This window comes from Neopsephotus bourkii, unplaced genomic scaffold (assembly GCF_033783945.1).
Source record: "Neopsephotus bourkii isolate Nb327-2 ecotype Australia unplaced genomic scaffold, CSIRO-AGI_Nbou_v1 NB_838, whole genome shotgun sequence".
Classification (NCBI taxonomy): domain Eukaryota; kingdom Metazoa; phylum Chordata; class Aves; order Psittaciformes; family Psittacidae; genus Neopsephotus; species Neopsephotus bourkii.
The window spans coordinates 416,378-442,735 of record NW_026901334.1 but is presented as its reverse complement, the minus strand read 5'-3'; the positions used below and the strand labels follow the sequence as shown (position 1 = coordinate 442,735).

The following is a 26,358-nucleotide window of genomic DNA, read 5'->3' as shown; positions in this document are numbered from 1 at the left end:
ACCTGGACACAGCCAAAAGCCTTACTGTGTCAAGTATCCTGCTCGGATACTCCTGCGGGCTAGGCCTGCCTCTCCGAGCTGGGAAAACCCGGTGGGAATGCTTTCCTTCTGCTGCTCTCATGGTATATTTTTCCAAATTTAACTCGGCCCATTTCCTTTGGCGTTCTCCACATGGTGTTACCATCAGCACTGTGCTCTTCTCCATCCCGTTCCCCAACAATGTATATGTGTATATGTATGACAAGGACAAAAGGGACCAATTGTGAGCATCTAGATTGACCTCCTTTGCCAGGACAGGAATAGGCCTGTGTTAATTAATTTTCTTTAAAGTAGAATATACCATTTAGAAAACTCTGGCCCTGCCTCACTCTCTTCTGATGGTGATGAATTCACCCCCGTGCCAGGCAAATTATATAAGCCTGGGTCTACCTGACCCCAGCAGTTCTGCACGATGATTAGGAAGCAGCAGTCAGCTGCTGCTCTGGGGGAGCTGGACTGAGCGGACTGATGCTACTGGCAATCACTGACACACCAGTCCATGTGGGCATGCAAACACTCACGCATGCAGCACCTGCAGACACTGCCTTAGAGGCTAAAAATGCCCATGAGATCCTGCAGCAGGTGCTGGGACAGCAGCACCTCCCTGTTTCTTCCAGATGCCCTCACAAATCACTGCCCGAGGGGGACTGAGCTGAGCTCTGAGGCAGAAGCTCTGCCCTGTGAGGGTGCTGAGGCACTGGCACAGGGTGCCCAGAGGAGCTGTGGCTGCCCCATCCCTGGCAGTGCTCAAGGCCAGGTTGGACACAGGGGCTTGGAGCAAGCTGCTCCAGTGGAAGGGGTCCCTGCCCTGGCAGGGTTGGAGCTGGAGGAGCTTTAAGGTCCCTTCCAACCAAACCAGGCTGGGATTTTATGTATGTAGGGTGCTCCGAGCTGACTGTCACCTGCCAGCATGCCCAGGGAAGGGCATTACACTGCAGGATCCCTTCTGCCCCCTGCTGAGGCCCTGGCCAGGGACATTTCTCCCCGTTCCCTACCATGGATCATAAAGGAGGCAGCTGAAGCCGTGGCCCCAGGTGCCTGCAGGTGTTGGGCTGAGCTCAGGCAGGCACACGGGGCCCGAGCCCTTGCACAGAGCAGCTTGGAGCGGCGCTGGCTGCGTGCTGTCACCAGAGGCAAGGCAAGCTGCTCCCAGCTCATTACGGAACTGAGCCGAAGGGAAGGCACGTTCGTTCCCCGTTTATCAGGCCACCTCCTCTGTGAGCTCTGATCTACTTTTGCAGTGATTGCTCCTGACCTAGGAGAAGCCCCTGAGAGATCTCACACCGTTCCTAGCCTGCGGCACCCACGAGCAGCGGCGGGAGCGCGGCTCCCTCTGCCTGGCTTCAGCCGCTGGAAAATTCCACTCCTCTTCCTCGCCGCGGTCTCTGCAGGAGCCCCTGGCCAGTGAACGTTGCCACAGGGGGTCCGCTGCTCGCCAGGCTCCTGCTCCTCCGAACTGTGGCGCCTTCGCCAGGAAAGCTTTGAGCGCTGCGATAAGGAGCGGCTCTGGAGCAGCATCCTGCCGCCTCCGCTCTGCTCCGTAGCGCTGCTGACAGTCAGCAGAGGGACACCAAGGGTGAGGGTCCGCAATGGGGACGAGCAGAACTGGCCTCTCCCCCAGCTCTGGCCAGGATGACACAAGAAACCTGCTCCTCTGGTGCTGTCACCGGTAAGTGAGCAGCTCTGCAGGTCCTCTCCTTACCCCAGATTAACTTCAAACGTGCTCGCCTGTGTGAAATTGGTCCAACAACTTAGAACTCACAGTCTCTCTTCAAGACTATCAAAGCAGGAATGATAAGGTAACACTGAAATAATGGCCTTTGGGTACTGATGGAATTCCGACTGGCTGAGGAGCTGAAAGCTTGGATCCCAGCCCCCAGCTCTCCCTCTGCTTTATCTTTGCACGTTTGTCCCTCATTCCCACCCATGCACATGCTCTTTGCCTCTGGACCCCCAGCAGCGCTCACTGGGGGTTTGTTTAATGCCCTGTTAGGGATGAGGAAAGCTGCTGAGTGCATGGGCAGAAAGGCTCATGCGGCAATGTCACTCGGGTCACCAGCAGACAACTGTGTGTGAATCCCATGGGAATGACACAGCTGTAAACCCTGGAAACTCAGCTTCACACTCGGAATGTTCTATTGCGGGTTTCCTTGCAAGGAAATAATGCAGAAAACTTTGGATTTAAGCAGCAAAAAATCACCATTCAGATTTTTGCCCCTAACACTCCTAAACCGTGGAGTGCCTCCCTTGCTGATGGCCACAAGGCATCCTGCTTCCCCTTAGCATGGGAGGCACATGGAAATGCAAAGCAAGCAGCCCCACAATCAGCCACGGGACCAAACGTTCACGTTGCAGCAGTAACATGCTCTTGGTGCTGACAACAGGCACTCCCCTAAGGGTTTTCCTTAGGAATTCAGTAACAAAGCTATTTAATAAGGCTTCAATTCCATGATGTGCTTCCCCTTAGACCGGTTTTTAGATGCATCCATCAGCTTCATCCACATGTTTAAACCTCAGAAAAGAGCTGACAGGGGAGGTGTGTTTGCACTTTCCAGGTCAGACCATCTAAACCACAGAAGAGACACTGATACTAACCAAGAAATGACTCTTGCTCTGTCTGACCAACGTTTCCAGGCATCCAGCACAAAAATGAGCTCCTGAGTTCTGGTTAAAATGTGCATCTTGAGAGCTGTGGTACAAAATGTGAGGGACTACATGGAGTGATGGACACAGTCCAGATCCTGCCTTCATTTACGTGACACCCAAAAGCAAAGCTGCTTCTTGAAGGTCAGGACTGCGGCAGCTGCTGCTCACAAACCCTGTATTTGTACCAACTTTGGAAGAACAGATTACATTAGATCTATCCCATGCCCTCATCACCCATTCCAACACCACCAGTGGGAAATGGCACAACATCTCGGAAAACCAGAAATAAGAAAGAGCATTTCCTGGTCATTGCAAGTCCCCAGCAGCTTTAACGCTCCTCAGGATCAGGAGTCCTGCCTGCATTTGGGATCTCCTGTGTGAATAATCAAGTCTGAGCAGCAATCTGAGTATTACCTGCACAGGGTTCTCTCCGTCCCTTCACACTGTAGACGTGGAGCAAAGCCCGTGGAGGGTTCTGGAGGCCAGGGGGGTCAGGCTGGTTCAGGATCCACCCTCTGCCTTCTCAGGTGGAGCACCAGCACCTGCAGACCCCCGCAGCTGCAGAGCAAAGCCAAGCACCAAGCTTAGGAAGATGGAAAAGAAACCATTTGGAGAGGAGCAGTCAGCCCCAGGCCAGGGCCAGGACGAGCTGTGGTGCTGCACCAGTATCTCTGCGGCACAGATAGCAGCAGAGCAGGACCCAGGGGCTGGCAGGGCTCAGCCCCGCTCGCTGCCTGCTGGGAGAGGTTGGGGGCTGGAACTGGATGATCTTGAAGATCCTTTCCAAGCCAACTCAGTCTGTGGCTCTATGAATGGCAGGAGGATGGAGGGGAGAAGCCGGACGGAGCCAGGTCTTGCAATGGCGAGAGCTGAGGGAAACAGAGCTTGTCCTGGGGATAAAAGTGACCCTAACTGAGAGTAACAGTGTCTGCTATTAACAATGAACCAGCTGCAGAGTTAAAATACAGGAGCAGCCTCTCAGAGCACACAGTCATGCACTGGGGCTCCTGGGAAAGGCTCACTAGCTGAGCACTGAACACAACCGCTGTGACCTGCAGCACAGGGATGGTGAGGATATGTGCTTGCTGCCGTGTCTCCTGGCCCAAGCTGGTCCAACTGCAGAGCTGCTCAGCATGGGCTTGTTCTTGCAGGGCGCTGGGTGCACCCTGCAGATGCACTCCCAGACCACTCGGGTGATGCTACAGTGTGCGGTGCTTGTAGATCATAGAACCACAGCAACCAGTTTCCATAAACCAGTGAGGTGAGAGCCCCACTCACTGTTCCCATCAGCAGGACGGCAACAAGGACCCAAACACCCTTTATGAAAGATGCTCACTTTATTTAGAACAGGAAATGTGTGACAGCTGGAGACTGACGCTGGATTTGTACAGAGTATTGCTGTGAAACCCAGTGACTTGCAAAGCTTTGGCCAGGTTTATATTGAGCTTTAAAAGCTCTTAAACTTGTCTGGTTTTGTTTTGGGGTCTGTTTAAAAAAGACCAGCAAGAGTGTGTTCTCTTTGGATCTGTTTCCATCAAAGTCCATGCTTCCATCTTTCAGGAAACTCTTTTTGCTGTACAGAGACCGTTGCCTTCTCCACACGAACTGGAAAGTTGTGTCACCCCCCCTAGCACAAGTGAGAGTGCACGGTAGTCACTGACCTTGCTTTAATACAAGGTGGCACCCAGCAGAAGAAAACCGCCTAAGAGCTCATCCCCATCTCCCCTCTGGCGGCTCACAAGGGAAGCAGCCTCAGCGATCCCCACCCCAGCCGTTCAGGCCTGTGCCCACAGCTCCTGTGTTTCAGCACATGCCTTCAGCCCCCATGGAAAGCAACACCCGGGCCTCGGGAGCTCTTGTGCTCTTTCTTGTGATCCTAGACCCCCATCTAGTGGGTGCTGGTGACCACACCGCAGCCGCCACCGACGGCTATGCGAGAGCCGCTCTTCCGAGCTGACCCACAAGCGCTCCAGGGCTGTGTGCCAGCAGGAAGTCACTCAAATCCCAGTTTCTCAGCCGGGCAGTTCGCTGCATCAGTGTTGGAAGTGAGATCCATTACCTGTGGTGCTGGGCTCACTCTAGAGCCTCTGCTCCTTACCCTGCGGATGAACGCTCACAGCTAGGGGTCAGAATGCCGGGTGATGTTATCACTGCCACGTCCTGGACCACAACCATCAATCCAGCACGGCCTGAGCTCATCCCAACTGCAGGGTCTCTGGGGCAGGAAGGCTTCCAACGGGGTGGGGTTTGTGTGGTTTTGGGAGCTCAGCCATGGAAAAGATACTGAATTTGTCAAAGTCACAGAGACTTTTAGGCCACGTCCCTTTAGAAATGCTGACCTAACAATAGTACTAATCAGAAAGTATGGCATTTATAGTACCTTAATGGCACACGCCCAAAATAGATTCTCGTTATATCAGCAAGTTGACAAGCTCACAGGGTACTGGAAACTCTTGTTAATTAATTGCTAAAAGTCACAGGAACTGTAAAGTTGGGGTGGGTGGAGTGTACTTTTTCTTGTAATAATAAAGGGATGAATCACATTTACCCTGGCATTGTTGCAGACTTACCTGAAGGTAAATGAAACCAGAATGTGGCCTCCAAAGCTCTTCATTTTTCTCTCTTATGTTAATGATCCTGGAGAAGAATGGGCTCTAATTAGATCATGAATAGAGAACATACTGTGACCTGCTGGCTCTGCAGGTCTAATGAGTGCAACTGTCTGAGGTATGCTCTTGTTAAACCCCTTCCCTTGGTCACTCCACCACCACGCCAGGACCACGTATTCATTGGAGAAGCACAGCACAGGAGTTCCTATAATGATGTTGCCTGCCGTTCCCATGACAAAAGCATGTTCACAGTTTCTCAGAGGTTTAACAGGCTTTAATGCTCGGAAGGGCAATTTTCCATAGTGGGTATCTGTAGCAGAACAAGGGCTTCAATTAAAAATGTAATTATTGTTTTTTAGGTACTCACATAATGGGTAATTACTCTCACACCTTTTCAACAGCAGGGTTTGGCTGGGTTTGTAGGACATGGCTACCTCAGGACAGGAACTTAATTCCATCAGAACTGGAGCCCCTGTTCCTGCAGAGCAGATCCCTGCTCCCCCCTGTTCCTGCAGAGCAGACCCCTGCTCACCCCTGTTCCTGCAGAGCAGACCCCTGCTCACCCCTGTTCCTGCAGAGCAGACCCCTGCTCACCCCTGTTCCTGCAGAGCAGACCCCTGCTCACCCCTGTTCCTGCAGAGCAGACCCCTGCTCACCCCTGTTCCTGCAGAGCAGATCCCTGCTCACCCCTGTTCCTGCAGAGCAGATCCCTGCTCCCCCCTGTTCCTGCAGAGCAGATCCCTGCTCACCCCTGTTCCTGCAGAGCAGACCCCTGCTCACCCCTGTTCCTGCAGAGCAGACCCCTGCTCCCCCCTGTTCCTGCAGAGCAGACCCCTGCTCACCCCTGTTCCTGCAGAGCAGATCCCTGCTCACCCCTGTTCCTGCAGAGCAGACCCCTGCTCACCCCTGTTCCTGCAGAGCAGATCCCTGCTCACCCCTGTTCCTGCAGAGCAGATCCCTGCTCACCCCTGTTCCTGCAGAGCAGACCCCTGCTCACCCCTGTTCCTGCAGAGCAGATCCCTGCTCACCCCTGTTCCTGCAGAGCAGATCCCTGCTCACCCCTGTTCCTGCAGAGCAGATCCCTGCTCACCCCTGTTCCTGCAGAGCAGATCCCTGCTCACCCCTGTTCCTGCAGAGCAGACCCCTGCTCACCCCTGTTCCTGCAGAGCAGATCCCTGCTCACCCCTGTTCCTGCAGAGCAGACCCCTGCTCACCCCTGTTCCTGCAGAGCAGATCCCTGCTCACCCCTGTTCCTGCAGAGCAGATCCCTGCTCCCCCCTGTTCCTGCAGAGCAGACCCCTGCTCCCCCCTGTTCCTGCAGAGCAGATCCCTGCTCCCCCCTGTTCCTGCAGAGCAGACCCCTGCTCCCCCCTGTTCCTGCAGAGCAGACCCCTGCTCACCCCTGTTCCTGCAGAGCAGATCCCTGCTCACCCCTGTTCCTGCAGAGCAGGATCTGCCTTTGCATGCAGGTACTCTGTATTCAGACCAAACACCAGTTAATATTAATCATTATTAATTGCCTTGCATGTTTTTCTCTGCCGTGTCCCTCTGAATCTTGGATCCGCTCCAAACTGTAGATGCCAAATGCCCATGGAAGTCAATGCGTTCGGCAGCCTGGAGGAGCTGGGTTAGGGTTAGGGTGTAGGCAGTGTTCAGGCAAACAACAACTTTCCAACCCCCTTTCCCATTCCTAGCCTCAGACAGGCCGGGTTCCTGCTCACTCCCAAGCCCAACATTTCCGAAGCCGTGCCATGTGTCCTGTATGTATGTATACGGGTACAGTGTGCCGGGCATGACTTGCCCAGGGCCCTGCCCCATGTTGAGTAGCGGCAAGTCTGTTGAAGCCAGGAAGGGGCAGCAGGAGCCATAGGCGGTAACGGCCCCGCTCCTCACGGCGCTGCGCTGCTCGAGCCTCCGCTCCTGCAGCCTCCACCGGCCCCGCTCCCCCGCTCCCCGCTCTCACACCGGGGCGGGGCCGGGCGGGGCGGGGCGGGGCGGGGCGGAGCCGGGCCGAGCCCCCGCGCATGCGCGGCCCCCCCCTCCGAGCGGCCTCAAACCGACGCCTGCGCGGCCCGCGGTGAGTGGAAGCGTCCGGCCGCGCGGTGCATTGTGGGCGGGATTGAGGAAGTAAAATGGCGGACCTGGCGAACGAAGGTAGGCGGGCACTGGTTCTGCGCAGCGGCGCGGCCGCGGGGCTGCTTCGGCCCGGCTCTGCCGCCGCTCCCGGCCGCAGCCCGACCCCAGCTCGACCCCGCCACCCGCTCTCTGAGGCGCGGCCGGGCGTGCGCCCGCCCTCGGAAGCGTTCCCTCCCTGCGGCCTCTGTCGTGCCCCGGCCCCTGTGGGGCGAGCGGCCGGACAAAGGGAGCTGCCGGCCGGGCCGGGTGCCCGCGGGGGTCCGGGGTGGTGGCGGCCCGGGGCCGCGCTGCGGGGGCCTCCCGCCGGGGGCGGCGGCTGGCGGCGGGTCCCTGAGCGTGTCCCGTGCCCCGGGCGCTGCGGAGCGGGGCAGCGAGCGCCGCGCGTGTGGGCCTGGGGCCGTCCTGAGCCGCTTTGTGTCCCGGTTCGTCCCGTTGCGTTTTGGGGTCATTGCCCACGGTTTTAGGCCTATTGTAAATGTTTCCTTAACTTCCACTCGTGTTAATCCTCCTTCTGGCTAAGGGGATAATAGAGGTGGTTACGTAAAACTAAGGGAGGTATATTTAGAGATATACGTATTTTAGCTGAAAACCTCGGAAGAAATAATGGTTTAATCTCTCTCTGAAGAGGGTTAGGAAGACATGGGCTGTGCTATTGTAAGATTTGAGTGTTCTTCTGGGCATATAGAATGATGTGTAGGTAACAGTAGGCATCAACAGTTTGCCTTTGAGAGTGATGAACTTCCTTCAGAGTCTCTGCAAAACCAAGTTTGCCCCAGCTGTTTGTTTCTCATCCCTTTTCTCAGCTCCTGAAAGAGAGGAAATGCTGGAAGGAGGCAAATGAAAGTGTGTGAGGCCCCTTCTTTAAGACTGCTCCTTCCATTTGAGCTCTGTAACAGTGGCAGTTACAGTTCTGATATTGCCATTAAACAACAGGAAGCAAGTGTCTGTTATAGGTGTAGTGTTTGAAGATATGTCTGCGAGCAGCTGGCACATAATTACACTGAAGTTACTTCAGAGATCCTGTGCTGCAGCGTGTCTTGGGCTCCCAAGCTCACGATGAGCTGACAGTGCCCGAAGATGCATAGTAAGTGGTGTCAGGAATGGTAGTAAATAGTCAAATGTGTAATGACTGCTTGTGAGAAACTTAAGGGCAGTATTTCCCTACTGTTGTTACAGTAAGCTTTCAGGCTTTACTGTGTTCTTTCGGATCCACACGTTTGGGAATGGCTGTCTGAAGTTGTGCAAGCCTCTTGCTTAACCTCCTGCTTCTAGTGGGAAACACAAAGCTCAACAGTGAATTCCAAGTTAGCAATGTTTATTGCATCTTTTGTGGCTGACTTGTGTGTTCCTACCCCTGTCTCTGTACTGCTGCAGCATTGGGTAGGCTGCAGGGGGGAGCTCTTTCATCTTATCTTCCTTTTTCTCTTTCTTTTTTTCTCTTCAGATCCTTTCCTGACCCCAGTGACTTCCCTCACCTGCTAATCTCTTTAGTTTGTGCTCACATCTCCTTCCAGTTGTCATCTTCATCCTTTGCTGTTCCCTTCTTCCAGTTAAAGTGATACAAGCTTTCACAGGATCGAGCAAGATCAGCTTGCTTCTGAACTGTTGCCTCTTCTGCCCATCCTGATAGTACTGGCTGCAGTCTTGTGTTGAGTTTCTGTCCCCTAGTTCAGTTTTGGAGGTGTCTGTTTGAATACCGGTGCAGGTACATGTATTTCCTGGCATCCTTCCCTAAAAGTCAGTGGACTCCATAGTCTTTCTCCTCACCTCTCTGAAGCAGTGATATTCTCAGGTGGCTTGGATTGTTTTCTCCTCATTCTTAAACACATCAACCTATTACTGAGGTGAATGTTTTACTTCCTTGTGCCCAGGTATTTTCATTCACATCTGTGAGGTGACCATTCTGGTACTGGTGATTCTTTGATCTTCTGCTTCATATTGATCTTTTGTTTGAAGTGTTTGATTGCTAAATGGGATGTTCACAAACCAAGCCTGGTTGAAAGGAAGCTCTTGGTATTCCTTAATCTTGATTGCTTTGTACACCAGTGCTGCCTCAGTCCTACTTTGTTGTGAGGTGTGAAGCTCATTATTCTTTGGCACAGGTACCTAGAAAGAGGTTTCAGGAGTTCATGCAGGTTGGGTTTGCTGAGCACATTTCAACATTGGCTTTTCTTGTCTGCTCATGCAGGTGAGACTTGCTTAGACTCTTACCTGTTTGGTTACTGCAACAAACCTTCTGGCCTTGGAAACTGGGTTTGTTCCGCCTGTGTCCTTTCACCTTACTGCTGCAGAGCTCTTGGAGCCTGATGTTTTTACCATGGCACCCTTTTGTTTCAGTTCTTTAATTGTTCTTTCCTTTTCCTTTTTTTCTGGTGGCTTTTCAAGTTCTGAAACCTTTTAAAATGTAAATTTTCTGAAATTCCCAGTTTGGAAGACTGAAGTGCTGAAAAGGTGGAGCTTCTGCAAAGAAACTTGCCTTGTTTTGAGGTCCTTAAGAACAACAAAACCCCCATTTTTCGTAGTGATGTGGGGTTGGTCTCTTCAAAGAAAAAGGGATGGGACAAGAGGAAACGGCCTCAAGCTATGCCAGGGGAGGTTTAGATGGAGAGGAGGGACAGATGCTTCCCCAGAGGGTGCTCAGGCATTGGAACAGGCTGCCCAGGGCAGGGCTGCAGGCACCGTCCCTGCAAGGGGTCACACACTGTACAGATGAGGCCTCAGTGCCATGGGGCAGTGGTGGCCTTGGCAGTGCTGGGGATGATCTTGAAGGTCTTTTCCAGCCTGGTTCGTTCTCTGATTCTAGAAATTCTTTCCATTCTCGAAGACTAAATGTTGATGTGTTTACTTAGTGTCCTGCTAACATTTGAATTGATACTTCAGGGGGCAAGTAGACATGAACCTAAATGATGTAGAAAAGACTGGTTCTTCTGTAATAATATGCATGGGATATTTGGTTTAAATTTTAGATGTGCAAATGTTGAAGATTTAGCACCTTTCTAAAGGTTTCAATGGTAATAAAATGCAAATGGAATCAAGTGTCATATTTAGGTGACCTTTAAGAGGGGGCTGTGTGGGTGTGTACAGCAAAACTCCCTTTGCATTAATGCTTTGTGGCGGGGAAGGAGAAAACCTTTGCCTGCAAAGTTGATGTGTGTTCAGTAACTACTCCTGCAAAGGGTTTTTCCTCCCAGTGTGCCCTTGTTTGGTTAAAGTACTGGTTTGAAATAGAGATCTGGAGGCAGAAGACAAAGAGCTTTTGGGTATCACCTGGATTGATCTTCAAAAGGGAAAAGGTGTGTTTGAAGGACAAGTCCTTTAATTATATGTTACCAGGATCTGTTGGAAACAATTTGGGTAACTGAGATGTAACTGCTTGAGGGATTCATTGCTGGTAAAAACAGAATGTTTTCATATTGGTCAGTAATGACTGTGGTTGGAAAAAACCCATTGATTTCTCTTTTTACAGAAAAACCTGCCATTGCTCCACCTGTCTTTGTATTTCAGAAGGATAAAGCACAGAAGGTAAGGAGATGCTGATATGGATTTCTCTTTGATTTGTTCTGTCACTTTGGGTCTGCTGTTGAGGTAGCTGCCATGCCAGTTAGTAGAGATGCAGTTTGTGACTCCCCAGGGGTTGTCATCACAGGAGACACAGCAAATGTTAATTTTAAGCGTTAGGTGTAAGCTGTGTGTTTACTGAGGTTAAGAGGTGCTCTGAGTGCGAAAGTGGGTGTATGGCAGGATGCTGGAGAGGGGCTTGGGGCAAGGGCCTGCAGGGACAGGCCAAGGGGAATGGCTTGAACCTGCCCGAGGGGAGACTGAGCTGAGCTCTGAGGCAGAAGCTCTTCCCTGTGAGGGTGCTGAGGCGCTGGCACAGGGTGCCCAGAGAAGCTGTGGCTGCCCCATCCCTGGCAGTGCTCAAGGCCAGGTTGGACACAGGGGCTTGGAGCAAGCTGCTCCAGTGGAAGGGGTCCCTGCCCTGGCAGGGGTTGGAGCTGTGATTGTGACACCATTGTGACACATGGCGTGTTCTGTTTGATTGCTGAGGCTGTTTTGCACAATCCCTGCACTAGCTTCCCCCTCTCCCCCCACCAGAAATGGGCCATTCGGGTAAACCCAGTGGCGAATGGATCCTCCTTACAAGGTACAAAACAGCTGAAGGTGTCTGACTCTCACTCAGTGACCTGCTGCAGGCATTTTCCTATTTCCCTTGTTTTTTCTTTTGAAGGTTAAAGTTTTCAAGGGTTAATGTGTTTAAAATACAGCTGGTGAAGGGAGCCATGGGCTTAGGTCGGTTTTCTGTCCATGTCTGTTACGAGGGCTAGCCAAGAGAACTGTGTTTGTGAGGATTTCAGGAAACGTGTGGCACGTGGACATTATCTTAGACTTGTTCCCGGGGCTGAAAGAAATGTAAGAACCAGAAATGCTGTTGGAGAATACATACAGGAATTCCTGGCCACACAAGAGCATCCTTCGAGTTCACTCCGTTCACTTAAATGTATGGGATAGTACTGTGATCAGGATAGAGCCTGGAACATCAAATACAGTATTAATGGATTGGGCTCATAGATATGTATGGAGGGGACTGTGTTCCAGAACTGGTGGTCCCTGTTCCAGAGCTGGTTATTCCCTATGCTAAGTTTCAAAGGTAGGATGCTGGTGAGTTCTCTGTACTCTTCTATTCATGTAGTAGTGTTGGAGTTACAGGGTGGTGTTAGACTAGGGAAAGGGTCCAGTTGTGTCAAGAGGTTTCACAAGGAGATGAAGGTGCTAATGATGCCCTGGTCACTTCCCATAGTGAAAGGAATCCATCATGGGATTATATCTTACAGGAACAAGGGAAATTTTATCAGGGGAAGCAGAAAAGATCAGGACCATCAGAAAAGATGTGAAACCTGTACTTGAAGAGTTGTTGAATGTTGTGATAGCTGATGATGCTTCTTGGTTTGTTTCTGGCACTGTGGAACATGCTGGGAGACTCCTTCCTGTAAAACTACCATAGTGTTGGTTTATAGAGTGCACTGGGAAAGGGCTTCCTCCTTTGCTTGAAGGAATTCAAGCCAGTTACACTGATCAGAAAGTGCTTTGGAATGAATTTCCAACTAAAATACACGTTCATGAGGAGCTTGGAACTTCTGTGGTGTTTTTAAATTTGACCTGAATTTGAGCATTGTCACTTTGAGGTTTTCAATATCTAGAAGCTGTGACTGTGATAATGGTTGCAATAGTCTCTGGAGACGTTAGTGCTTGGGGTATAGATTTTCAGGTATCTTATTTGTAAATGAAATAAGTGGAATCTTACTTAATAGTATTTTGGGTGAAACTCAAGTTGGAAACAATGCATTGCCAGGAATGAAAACCCCTTCAAAGTGATGATTAAAACATTCAGATGGATCCAAAGAGATTGAGATGTTCAGTGGGTGATTTTGTTTTGTCATTGTCATCTGATTTCAGAGATCAGCAGATGGATCAAGTCCAGAAGATGGGGATGGTAAGAGACTTGTTTGTAAGATTAAATCCCACAGAATGACTCTCCAGGATTTTGTGCATTTTCCTCTAATTGCCTTTATCCTGCAGAATCGGATCGAGAGGATGGGAGCTACTGTCCACCTGTAAAGCGGGAGAGAACATCGTCCTTAACTCAGTTCCCTCCTTCTCAGTCAGGTAAACGTTGCTACAATATTATATATGATTTATATGGGTTTCCTTCCCATATATATCACTGGGAGGTTTTGTCTCCAACAGACCATCTTGCATGAAGTCAAGTATGACAGGATTTATCAGCTCTTGCAGTTTTTCTGAGGCTGTGGAAGAAGCTTAAGCATGATGAGATGAGAAAGGGAAGTCATCTCAGAATGCTGTTATACCAGAAGATGCAGCACTTGCCTTTTGTATTTAAGTTCTGGATTATTTTTTCTCATTTGCTTCTTCCCTTTAATTCCATCTTCCCTCTTTTCGTGACGGTCTGCCTTAACCTCAAACATGATGCAGGTTCATATAAGAAAAATTTCCCCACCCTTGTGAGAACTAGAACCCCCACCAAAAATTGAAGAGGTTTGGACAGTGAAAGATTTTCTGCAAACAAAGGCTGTTGAATGCTGACAGCAATATTCAAAGAAATCTTTATGAAAGTTGGGGGGGGGGGGGAAGATGTCCCTGCCTGTGGCAAGGGGTTGGAACTGGATGAGCTTTAAAGTCCTTTCCAACCCATGATTTCAACTAAGATGATGGAAACAAAGTAGTGGATTCTCCAGACGTGCCCCAAGCACTGACATCTCTTAACTAAAACAGTTCTTGCCCAAAGCTGAAAGTGTCTGTGAAGAGAGAAGCATAAATTGTGGAGAGCATTCCTGTGAGTGAATACAAATATCAAGCATTGCTATTCCCAGTGTGTGAACTGGAAGAATTCACCCCTGGCCTTCCCAGCAGTTGTGCTGCTGCCTGTAAACACCACAGGCAGTGACCATTCTCTCTTGCATCTGCCAGGTGGGAAATGCATTGAATCCTCTCTCCTTTAGAAGGAATGGGAGAAAAGGAAAAGACTAAAACAACTTACACATGACCTGAGACTTTACCCTGGCAGCAGAGTGACTAAGAAAAAGGTAGCTTTTTTCACGTGAAGTTGTTGGGAAGTGAGCTGATCACAGCAAATCTAAGAGATCTCTGTTGATTTCTTCAATTTAACAGCAAAAGATTAAAAGCTGAAACTACAAATATATGAAAACTTACAGATAGGAGTTATTTTATAAAACATATCTGTCAACTCCTTTTGGCTTTACTGACTTGGTAACACAGACCACAGGAGTCAGAGTACATGGATGGCTGCTGGGGGCTTAAGCCACAGCAGACAGTGATAAGACTGCTTACATGAGTGGGGAAGAATAATGTGCCTGTAATACTGGTTTAGTTCAGAAGAAAGAAAAAACCAAAGTGAACAAGACAATGACTAGAAAAACTGTTCTCAGCTTCCAGCTTTGTTGTGTCTGGGAACAGAGTTAAAATTCAGACAAAATACACAACTCCTCTTTCTTTTTCCTTGACTGCAGTAGCAAAGAACAACGTTTTTATGCCATCAAGCTTCTGTGAACCCTCTACAGGCAACTCTGACTCGGAACCAGGTGAGCTTCCCCATTTCTCTGCTTTTGCTCAGCAAACTGCTGTCAGTCTGTCACGAGCCAAAGTCCCATAATCTGTAGTGATGTTCAGCCATGATCTGTGAGCCGCTTCTTTTCCTAATCCCTCCTGTTCTGTAACTTGGTTTTGCTGGTATTGCTGTAGGGATCCCAGCCTGATTTGGGGTGGAAGGGACCTTAAAGCTCCTCCAGCCCCAACCCCTGCCAGGACAGGGACCCCTTCCACTGGAGCAGCTTGCTCCAAGCCCCTGTGTCCAACCTGGCCTTGAGCACTGCCAGGGATGGGGCAGCCACAGCTTCTCTGGGCACCCTGTGCCAGCGCCTCAGCACCCTCACAGGGAAGAGCTTCTGCCTCAGAGCTCAGCTCAGTCTCCCCTCGGGCAGGTTCAAGCCATTCCCCTTGGCCTGTCCCTACAGGCCCTTGTTCAAAGCTCCTCCCTAGGTTTCCTCTTGTCCTGTTTAGCACATTGTTATCTTATGCTTAAATGGCAGGAGAATAAGTAATATGGGAAGGTGCTGAGCACAGCCATTATGCCCATAAGAGAAAACATTTATAATTACACCTTGTAAGTTCTTGGGAACTCGTTTTGTAATAGCTGTGGGTTTATGAATATGATTTCTTGAGATTTTGTTTTTTTACCTAAAAGCTTCAAGTGTAGTGAGTGCAAACAAAGGAATTTCATATCCCTTCCCGCTGTAAAAGCGAATGGAATGATGAGAAATTAATACTGCCAATTAAGTGTAACTGAATTGATGATAATTAGCAGTTGGGTACTTATTAGCAGCTGTCATGTTCAGTCCTAGTGTTGGTTCTTTCTTCAGTTTGATTCTCGCTTAGAACCTCTATTACCTCGATTAATTCCTTCAGACAAAGAACTCCATTTCTCTTGTGGAAAGGATCTGTTTCAGGTTTCTACTGAAAAACCAGTTTGGAGGGGGTTTTATTGCAGCAATCATGTTTCTGTCTTTGTGCATTTGCTGTGATGATTCCTGGGAATCCCGACTTCTTTTGGAAGACAGGAATTTGTTCTTTGGAAATCTTCCTAATGACTTTGGATATTTATAAAACTTGTAGGTTATTAGAGTGGGGAAAACATGAGGAACTGTGACTTGCAGTGTACGTAGTGTGTTACAGCTATGGCCTTTTGGGTTTGTGTTTTGCTTCCAGAGGAAAAGAGCAGTGGATTCCGGCTGAAGCCCCCAATCCTTATCCATGGTCAGGCTCCCAGTGCAGGTGAGTTCAATCTGTTCTGCAGCAGTACAGAGAAACCAGTTTAAGCATTTCATGTATTTAGGAGTTTCCTCAAACTGCTGCTGTAAGTGGAAGGCAGAAAAGTCTTCCATTCTCCACAGTGGTTATGCCCATATCCAGTGTGTGACGTGCACAGACACAGTCAGACTTTGGCTTGGGTTAGGACTGCGCTTCTGAAACGTGTCAGAGCTTAGTGTGCTTTGATTCAATCCTGAGAGTAGTGCTGGGCTCCCTGCACCAGTACCTGGAAATCTCTTCATTAGGAGGAGACTTGGAATGTGCAGTTGAATAATGTGTCAGTGCAGAAATAGGATTGCTTGTGTACTGTTCACTTCTCTTACATTTTGGCTTGTATTTCTGAGTTAGCCATAAACTTGTCTATGCTTTCCTGGATATGGTAGAGTATATATTGAAGTGGGGCTTTTTAGGCCAGGAAGTTGTCTTCTCTGCTTGGGACTGTTTCTGAGTGAGAGATGGGAAAGGAGGAGGAGGAAGCTTTTTAAATGTCTGCTTTTCCGCTGTGCGCTCTGTTGGAAGCAGTTACAGGAGAGATGAGCTGGAGCTGAGTTTTTCAGCTTTAAAGCTTTATAGCTCTTGAAACCCCTTTGTCCTTGCAGGTCTCCCCAGCCAGAAGCCGAAGGAGCAGCAGCGCAGTGTGCTACGTCCAGCAGTGTTACAGGCACCACAGCCAAAAGCTTTCTCACAGATGGGTAAATAACACTTCTGCTTTCTAAAGTACCACAAAGGGAGAACAAAAACCCCCAAATCTCCTTAGTGGAGCAGTTTGTTTCACTCAGCATCTGTCTCTGTTGTGCTGGGTTTCTCCTTTCAGAAGAGCAACATCATAGATGTGAGGTGAGTGGGGAAATGGCTGACAGGCTGCACCCAGTGGGTGGTGGTGAGCATCTTCAACTGGGGAGGTGTTACCAGTGGGGGCCCTCAGGGATCGGCATTGGGCCCAGTGCTGTTCAATGTCTTCATAAGTGATCTGGATGATGGGATCAAATGTACCCTGATGAAGTTTGCCAATGCCACCAAACTGAGTGGGGAAGTGGACACTTTGGAAGGTAGAGGCACCCTGCAGGGTGGCCTGGACAGGCTGGAAGAGTGGGCTCCCAGGATGAAGTGACTTCTTGCTGACTTCTGATTCAGATAAGGATTGCTGAATCGTGGCCCTTGTAATGGCTCCTATGGGAGCTCTGTATTTTACATTGCAGTGTCTCATGGCCTTAAGAAAACAGCATGCTGTTGGCTACAGAAAACTTGCAGGACAATGTAAGTATGTAGAGAACTTACAGAACTTTCCCATTCCGTATTGCAGTTCTCAGCAGCGGCACCAATGGTGTGAATATCCCAGCAGATGCCGCAGCCCCATCAGAATCACTAAGTAATGCTGCCCTGAAGAGTTCTGACTCTGAAGACAAGGTGGGTTGCAGGAGTGCTGGAAGGACACTCAAGGTGACAGGCTTCAGAACAGTATTCTCTGAACAAAGTCTCTTTGTTTAGGACTATGAGTGCAGTTCCAGCAGTGATAGCCTCCCTTTCTATCCATACCATGGGAGTGCGTTTTAGGTCTAGTATTAGATTTTGTATTAACAGTGTACTATTTTTATCTTTACTAAATGCAACAGAGATTTACTGAATCCAGTCTAGGATGATTTTTCATAGGGATTGTTGCCCATTTCTGCTTCTATTGTCATTCTTTCCTTATAGTCCTTCTGACTTTGTCCAATCTTGCTGTAAAATCTTCCTGCTGCTTGAGAGCAATCTGCTCTAGTGGAAGGTGTTGCTGTTCATGCCAGGCGGCTGGAACTGGAGGAGGTTTAAGGTTGCTTCCAGCCCAAACCATTCTGTCATTTAGCACAGTTGCACGTTGAACCAGGCTCCCAAACTGGAAAGCTTGGTAACATCCTTGGGTTTTTTTAAGACTTGGCTGTAGGAGGTCTTGGGTAGCCTGGCACTGATGCTGCTTTGAGCACAGTTTGGACCAAGGGATTGTTAGAGATCCCCTGGCACGTCAGCCATCCTGTGATTAAGGAAGATGATTTTAAACAACAGGATTTTAAAAGCAAAAATCGCCTGGTAGCTCTGGAGATATTATTCTGGGTTTGTCATCGGAAATGAGTGTGTGACTCACACTGACATAACGTGGCTTTTGCTGGAAGAAACTCGAGGCTAAAGCTTTGCATTTCTTTTCTTTAGGCAGGAGAATGTCAGAAAAAAGAGTCTAACAACACTTCAGATGATGACAGCTGTGAGAAGGCAGAACTCAATGCACAGCAAGCGTTTGTATTCGGGCAGAACTTAAGAGACAGAGTTAAGGTACACATGTGTTTGTTATCTTGACTAAGAGTTGATGTCTTTGAGCTAGGATGAACGGCAGTGGAACAGATCATTTGATGGCATAAGCATTGCGCACTGTTTCTGAAGTATTTTGAAGCCACCCTATATAGAAGCGCTAAAACCTTCCTGTGTTTAAACAAAATGAAAAGCTGTGAACAGAGTTTGGTTTGGCTGTTCAGTAAAACTGGTTTTCCAGACATTTAATAAATGAATTAATAATGTTCATTAGCATAAGAAGCTCATAGGTAACAAGCTCTGTGCAATCTATTGTTTTCTCTTACCGTTTGGGTCAGATTTAAGTTGAAGTGTGTTCCTAAATTGCTCCCATGAAACTAAGAGTTCACGTAAAAGGTGAGATAAGAGGAACAGGGCAGCCTGGGCTCAAACCTCTGCATGGAGTGATTCAGCTGTATTTTTAGCACCTCTTGTTGAAGACAAGGTTGCACAGGACAAGAGCTCTGCCAGGTCATAGGCTTATAATAATGGCTTTATTATAGACAGTGCTTGTGGCTGGAACTTTGTCTTGGGAAAGTGCGAGCTGGGAAGTTTGTGGTCAGTAGTTCAGGCTGTCAATGTCTGCTCCTTCTGTTCCTAGCTGGGGGATGAAAGCGATGAAGCCGCCGACGTGCCCAGCGCTGGCCTTCACGCGACAGACACACCTTCTGCAACGAATTATTTCCTCCAGTACATCAGCTCCAGGTGAGACTCCAGGGAAAGCTGGAGGACAGTATTCCATGATTGTGCTGTTCAGATGCAGGGCTTATACTGGGCCAGTGGGATCCCAGGCTTCTGGAGAATGAGGTGGCAAACTTGAGATGTGAGGGAACCCTCAAGGGAGATGCATGTGACACCACTTGCTTGACCACAGCCTCACCAAAGCCTCTTCAGAAAACTAACTAGCATAAGACAAGAGAAGTTCTCTCATGAACGAATAGAAAGCAACAGTGATGGAATTAATTGGAGCTACCAGTAGAATCCTGTACAGATCTGTGCTTCAACCTGCTCTAGTGGAAGGTGTCCCTGCCCGTGGCAAGGGGGTTGGAACTGGATGAGCTTTAACGTCCCTTCCAACCCAAACCGTTCCATGATTCTGTGAACAGTAACTTGAGTTTTCTCAGTCTGTAAAATAAAACGACCACTGTTGTCCTTCCTAAATGGGATTTAAACTCTGTTCATAAAAATGCCAAATGGGAGGAGGATGCTTATTCTATAAGGAAGATGTGAGGGCTGAGATTTGGTTGTGAAACTTGGTGGTGAGCATAGTATTGGAGATAGTCTAACAAGAGGCATTATTTATCCCTCCTGTCTTTAAGTGGCTTAGTTTTAATTCTTTTTCTTTCTGAGAAAATGGACCTAAAACCCCATAGTAATTCACATTTGTGCATGTAAATACCGTTGTATGATCAAACGATAAGCCCTCTCTTAGCATTCAGCGTGGCTTAATGTGGAGCCAGATATCTCACAGGAAGATATTTACAGTGACAAAACTGTCTGCTTTCATTCTGAGTGGATTCTCATTCTGTAAAACCAAGACGTGGTCTCGTGTTACTAAGCTGAAATCATTTTTGCTGCTGTTTCTGTGTCAGCTAGTACTTAAAGCCAGCGACAGTCGCTTGCTTACTGAGGAATTCTGGCAGAAGATAAATGGATATTTCCTGACTTCTAAAACCTGTTTTGCTGGGGGGGGGTGGGTTTGTTTGCTGTTGTTCTTTTTGTTTTCCTCCAGTGTAGAGAACTCTACAAACAGTGCAGATGCATCTAGCAACAAGTTTGTCTTTGGCCAGAACATGAGTGAGCGAGTCCTAGTGAGTATCCACAGTGAATGGAATGCTCTAGGTCTGTGAGGAGTCTGTGTTCTGGATTCTCACTCGGGGATTTAGAGAATTACTCTTTAATTATACTCATCACTGGAGCATGGCTTTCCTTCAGTGGTTTCCCTTGTAGGTAGTTCCCTTTTCTGAGTGCAGTGCAGGGGTTTCGCTATGAGTACTGGCTGCAGCAGCAGTGTCCTCCAGGATTTCTCTGCTGACCTCTACTGGTGTGAGGAGCTTGAGTGCCTTCTAGTAGTCCGTGAAGTTCTCAAGTCCAAGCATTTTATGGCACAGTTTGCTTTAAATGGCTTCTTCAGCATAACTGTTTGAATGGTTTGTGTTTTCTGTCCTCCAAATGGAGAAAAGTTCAGTTCCATGATCCCTCAGTGATGGGATTCCAAGGCCAGCAGCCTCAGTCCTGAGGTGTGATTCAGAAAACTGTTCATGGTGTACTACCCAAAGGTACAACTTCCAGTGCCTCACTGTTTCCTACTGTTGTTTTTATTGCCATGCTGGTCTAAAAGGGAAACACTGAATGCTGTGTACTCATCCCCATGTAACCCCTGAGCAGGGAGTTCAGCCAGGGATGCACCAGGTTGAACTGTAGCTGAAATTCCTTTGCTTTATTGAGCATAACTTTACAATGAGGGTTGAAATTTGGTTTCAGTTCAAGGAAGAATAATCTGAACTGTGTTCAGGTCAGGCTTCATTCAGTTCCTTGGCAGGGGAAGTGGGATAGCTGTTACTGTGAGAGCATGGCATCTGTGGGGTGGTTCTTGTGCCGTATGGGTGATGAACACTAGGGCTTCCCTCAGTGACTGATCACTAGCTTTGTTCTGCAGAGTCAGTGTATGCTTTCTGCCTTCTGTTTACCCCCTCCTCTTTTTGCAACAGAGTCCACCAAAATCAAATGAAGGTAGTACAGAGAGTAATAAGGAGAATGCTGCTACAGAGTCTGGGTCTGAATCCTCTTCTCAGGAAGCCACACCAGAGAAAGGTGAAAAACAGAATATGATTTTAGGAATTGCAGTTAATCCTTGTTTAAATGTCCTGTTAGTTTATGAAAACATTTTTGTGTCTCCTGTAACCAAAGACACATCTTCAGGGTGGGAGGTGATGTGCTGGATGCTGCAGATTCTCTTGTCCTTTTGGCTTGAATGTTAAACCTGTACAGGCTCCACGGTCTCTTTCATGGTTGTTCTGCAGTACTGGGACTAACTTCAGCAGAATGAAAGTAGAGGGAGTTACAGAGCAGGCACTTGGACCTACAGAGCGTGGAAGAAATGTGGCAAACTTCTTTCCAGCTCCCAGTGACTGAATGTCTGAGCTCAGTGTACGTTAGATTGATTGGGTGCACCAAATGGGTTGCTTAAACCAAGAGCTGTTTGCTGGATTTCAGACTGTTGGGACTCTTCAGATTGTCAGGATTTTCTGGAACGCTTGGGTTTTTTCCAGCAAACTGCTTCCAAGCCAATCTAAAAGTGGAAAATGAACGGTGCTGGACATGGGTGGGCCCAGCTGCAGAGCTGGTGGCAGTGTTGGGACTGCTGGAGCACCTACAGATGTCTGGGTGATAGCAAAGGTTTTGAAACAGTCTGCAGGGCCAAGACTGGTCACTGATGTCCCTCTCCTGTCCTTTGTGTCTTCTGCTTAAAAGCCGAGCTTTAATTTGTGCTGTAGATTTCAGTCCTGTCCCTACTATTCTGTTCACGTGTGTCTGTGCTTTATTGCTTCACATTCTGGTGTACTTGTGCGAGACCTTTGCCCATCTCACAAACGTGCTAATCCTTCTCCAACTTTCAAAATGTTGTTCAGCAAATAATATTTCCGAGTCCCTGGCAGAGTCTGCAGCAGCCTACACTAAAGCAACAGCGAGGAAGTGTTTGTTAGCAAAGGTGGAAGTGATCACCGGGGAGGAAGCTGAAAGCAATGTGTTACAGGTAAGCAAAGGGTAGGGTTGAGAAGCTGTGAGTTTAGGGGGATTCATCTGGATGGATGCACACCACCTGCTTCCCTGCAGCTCAGCCACCCCCTGTATCTCTAATGGATTTTCTGGTGTTAAAATGCAACCTTTTGATGTTTATTAATCAGAGCCTTACTTTGTTGTTTCTTGATTTCCTCTGTTTGAAGACATGTTAGTGTTTGGGCTATCCAGATCTTAAGCACGCTCTGCTGAATCCATCATAGCTTCTATCATAGAATGCTTTGGGTGGGAAAATGACCGACTGGTGTAAGCCTACTGACTCTTCATCAGCCTCGTATCACAATAAGCTTCTTCTGTGAAAGTTTGTACCTTATCTGAAATTGTTCTTGTTGCTTGCCCTTGAATGCGGGTATTCTTTAAGAGTTTACAGCTTCTGTTAATAAAACTTTATGGAACCAGTCAGCCTATTTTGAGGAATTGATTGCAAGAGAGAGGGTGACTGCCTTGCTTTACACAGCTTACAGGCATGAGATGATGAAATATGAATCTGAATCTTTTTAACCAGCCATAGGTGACTAAATAGGAATTACATTATTTCAATTGAGCACTATGCTACCGAGAGATTTCCTGTTACAGATTCAGTGCAAGCTGTTTGTGTTTGATAAAAACTCCCAGTCTTGGGTGGAAAGAGGTCGAGGACTTCTGAGACTCAATGATATGGCCTCAACAGATGATGGAACATTACAGTCTCGGCTGGGTAAGAGGAACCAGGGGAAATGAGGTACTGGATGACAGTCAGTGCTATTTTCATAGGATGTTTCCATGACGTGCAGCAACATCTACTTTAGTTATGTCTTAGCTGCTGAAACTCAGAAGCAGTTTGGACCTTTTCTCTTGTTTCAATTTGACACTTTTTTCTAAAGGGAATATTTCTTCTAATGTAGCAAATGTGCCAGTTGCTTCTTTTTCTCCATAGAAGCAAGCTCCATTTAGCAACTACAATATTTGTCTATAAATTTATGGTCATGTTCCTCAGATCTGGGCTCCCTGCCCTTCTGGATTGGGTGCTTGTGGCAGGGGAAGTCTCTTTGAATAGAGCACAACAGTTCAGACTGCTAGGAACATGAATTAGCCTGAGATTAGCTCAGATTCAACCACTGAACGTTGTATTAACATGTAAGGCTTTGGGCTCAGTATCTTTAGACATGACTGCTAATTTTTAATTGCCTGTGGTCTTCTGATAAACAGTTGTGAGAAGATTCGTGTTTTAAGGGCTTTCCCTTGCTGTTCTTTGTAAAGACACTTAAATGGCCCCACAATAGAAAGCCATCTTGGCTGTTTTGAGCTTCGTGTTGTGTCTTTTCCCACCTAACTGATCTTGTTCCTTGGCTTTAGTGATGAGGACTCAGGGGAGTCTCAGGTTAATCTTAAATACCAAGCTCTGGGCTCAGATGCAGATTGATAAAGCCAGTGAGAAGAGCATCCGGATCACTGCCATGGATACAGAGGACCAGGGAGTTAAAGTTTTTCTTATATCAGTGAGTATTGTTTTTTGTTCACAAGACAAACTTTGTAATTCAAGAACTTGTTGGCATAAGCTTTGGAGGTGTCAGAAAAGCTGTGTGACTCCTGGATAAAGAGCTTCTCTACAACCAGCTGCATATGTGAGCCAGATTTGGTGCTGAGCAGAGAGGAGTAGACCCTCACCATCGCAGTTCAGTCCATCAAGCATCTTCCTATGTCTACCACAACCCATTCTGACCTAGTGTGGGAAACCCTCCATTAGAAAACTGAGTAGAACTGGTGTGGATTCCATAAGCAGTGTTTTCTTCTTCTGTAATTCTTTGCCCCTTTTCCTTGCTTCTAAACCCATGTAGGCGAGCTCTAAAGACACAGGGCAGCTGTACGCTGCGTTGCACCATCGCATCTTGGCCTTGCGGAGTAGAGTGGAACAAGAGCAAGAAGTGAAGAATGTAGCACCTGAGCCAGAGGTAACGCAATCAAACGAGGAAGACAGTGATGATGACGTCATTGCACCTTCAGGATCAGTTGGAAGTGGTAAGCAAGAAAGATAACAGAGCTTCCTGGTTTCCAGACATCTTTCTCTGTCCTCTCTGTAACTGCATTAGGGATGCGTTTCTGGCTTGTTACTGTGCTTTGTTTTCCTATGGCTTAGAACATTCAGCCTTTGACAGAGACCAGTCCTCCATCCTGATTCACTGCAGGGCAGGGGGGGAAAGAAGGAATGAGTATGAACAAAAGCAGTGGGTGGATTAAAGAGGCTGGAAACTTGAGCTTATAGGCTCTGGGATGCTACTGGGATCCCCAAATGAGATCAATCAGATTAGTCAAGAACATAGAATTCGGTAGTGGACAGAATTCCCATTTGGAGAAGGAAGATGTAAGGCAGGCAGAAGGGGACCTCTGCAGTTCTCATCTGTCCTTGAAATCCTAAATCTGAGACTACTGTGGGCTTCTCAGGGTTTCTTGTTGTAAAGCAAGAAACAAAAGATCTTTCTTATGACAAAGAACTTTCTTTGTTTCAGGTCCTAATGATGAAGGTGATGGGCAGAATGTTGGCAGCACATAGCAGACGTGAGCCCCTCTGCTTGCAAGGCTGCTATGAACACCATCTTGCAGGCACCTCTGGATCCCCCAGGCCAGCTGTTCTTTCAGGCAGTGTTGAAGGCTCCAGGACTTAAGAACTGTGCATCCCTGTTCTGTTTGTTTGGTTTTTTGGTCTGGATCAGTAGATTCCACACAGAAAAAAGCAGACTTGGAAACTACCTGAATGTGGTTTGGGATGTGAAAGCTCATCATATTGATGAGCCAAAACGAAAACACAAAAAACACAAAACAAAACCCAACAAAACCCCAACCATTTCCCCTCTTCCTTGTAATTGAAATGGCACATTACAGCTTGTCACAGCTTTTCAGTGGGACCTTTTGACTGTTTCTTCAGTAGTTCATGTCTTGCAGGCCTCCGAGAGAGAACTTTCCGACACGGTTCCAACTCGAATTCTGCTTTTGGAGCCCCTCCTCCCCCTTAGGAGTTTCTGCCACCTGCAGGGAGACTGTGTCCTCACCAGTTCACTGACTGCCCTTTCGGGTTCATTCGCTTTTTGGACTGCAGATGAGGCAGATGATGGTGTTTTCCCTTTTAATTCCAGTGTAGGGTGTGGGCACCGTTGTTCCCTGTCTAGTGGGTTTGTAAACAGAGAGAAACAAAACATTGTGCTTCACCAGGACAGGTTGTTTTTTAATGCAGTAACAAGAGACCTCAGAGTCTGCAGGATTCTGCTAATTCCTTTTCTTTCTTCCCATTTCATTATTATTATTTGGGGGTTTATATTGTGGTGATACCTTTTTTTTTTATTTTAGTTTTTTTTCGGTAAGATGCTCTTGTGTGTTGAGAAAGTGAAACTATTGTTTTGTACTGTTCTTTTCTGTTCCTATTTAAGGGAGAGCTAAGCCACTATATACAATAGATGTTGCATACAATTTTTTCTTAGGAAATAATATGTTTCTGTGGCTACAGTGAAGTGGAGGAGGCAAACAGATTACACCTTCAGGAAAGCTGAGGAGGAAACAGCAGTTTAGCCCTTGGAAGAATAAACCAGGCTCATGTAATGAGCTCTGCCAGCCATTCAAGTAAACCTGTACTCTGAAGCAGCTCTCATTTAATGGCTTGATTCAACAAGCCATGGAAGCACTTGCCTGATTTACCTACATGTGAATAATCTTCCTGAAGTCAATGCAACTATTCATGCTTAAAGTTGAGTACATTTTTCAATACCTTGCTGGATTAACGGCCTTAAATAGAAACTTCTAACCCTTCCTGTCCCTTGTTCTGTTTCCTGAAGTCTTGCAGCATGAAGAAAAAGGTAATATTGCCAGCTTTGAATAGTTTGGGCTGAAGGATATTGTATTCTGTTCCACCAAAATAAAAGCAAGAATGTGTTTTCCTGTGTGTAATTCTGAAGTACTCCTACTGTAACCGTAGCTCACTTTTTGCTTCAGATGTTTGCTCAGCAGTTGGGCCTTTTGTGTGAAAGTTGAGCTCTGTTTTGTTATTAAAACATAAGGTATATTCTTGTCCAGCGAAGTTGGAACTTGGGCCTCCCTCAGCTAAACCCAGTGACCAGGTCACTTAGAACAGTTTGGGCAATTTATAGGTTATTTCCATTATCAATAGTTTACTGGTAGATAATTTCTCTCTTGCTCCTTCTCCTGTAGGCTGAGGAGATGTAAAATGCACCCGTTCAAAGAACATGAAAGAGGAAGGAGCATTTAATGTAGCATGCCTTGAAAAAGAAGGCCCAGGTTGTAGCAGGAAAGCGACTGAAATTCTCCAAGTAGGAAAGCAGTCCTTACTGCCTCTGTCTTAATGCAGCGCTGTTTTGTTCACTGGGAGTCAAGACCATGTTTCTGCCTGTTACCTGTTGTTAACCATTGCTGAAGACTT

At 47.7% G+C, this 26,358-nt stretch overlaps 2 protein-coding genes across 6 annotated transcripts in view; both read left to right on the top strand.

Annotated features, from left to right (window-relative positions):
- RPL36 (ribosomal protein L36) overlaps positions 1–26,358 on the top strand; it is an 86,979-nt gene that overhangs the window by 39,224 nt on the left and 21,397 nt on the right. The window lies entirely within an intron of this gene.
- On the top strand, positions 7,360–25,868 carry RANBP3 (RAN binding protein 3). 5 transcript variants are annotated; one of them, XM_061355796.1, is made up of 17 exons: positions 7,360–7,448; positions 10,897–10,952; positions 12,885–12,921; positions 13,008–13,094; positions 14,477–14,548; positions 15,732–15,797; positions 16,433–16,525; positions 17,137–17,240; positions 18,018–18,137; positions 18,754–18,857; positions 19,885–19,963; positions 20,864–20,966; positions 21,785–21,909; positions 22,530–22,650; positions 23,289–23,431; positions 23,771–23,951; positions 24,440–25,868. In XM_061355796.1, the coding sequence occupies exons 1-17, from the start codon at positions 7,427–7,429 to the stop codon at positions 24,481–24,483; spliced, it is 1,557 nt and encodes a 518-aa protein (XP_061211780.1). In that variant the 5' UTR covers positions 7,360–7,426; the 3' UTR covers positions 24,484–25,868. The 5 variants fall into 5 exon arrangements, with proteins under 5 accessions (XP_061211780.1, XP_061211781.1, XP_061211783.1 ...); XM_061355797.1 differs by having other exon boundaries at positions 7,366–7,448; positions 21,800–21,909; XM_061355799.1 differs by lacking the exon at positions 14,477–14,548 and having other exon boundaries at positions 7,366–7,448.

Bases quoted from the DNA above. Each gene is read 5' to 3' on its own strand.
- RANBP3 (XM_061355796.1), top strand. From the start codon at position 7,427: ATGGCGGACCTGGCGAACGAAG. The intron at 14,549-15,731 runs GTGAGCTTCCCC...TTTTGCTTCCAG, and splicing joins CAACTCTGACTCGGAACCAG to AGGAAAAGAGCAGTGGATTC. The intron at 15,798-16,432 runs GTGAGTTCAATC...TTGTCCTTGCAG, and splicing joins TGGTCAGGCTCCCAGTGCAG to GTCTCCCCAGCCAGAAGCCG.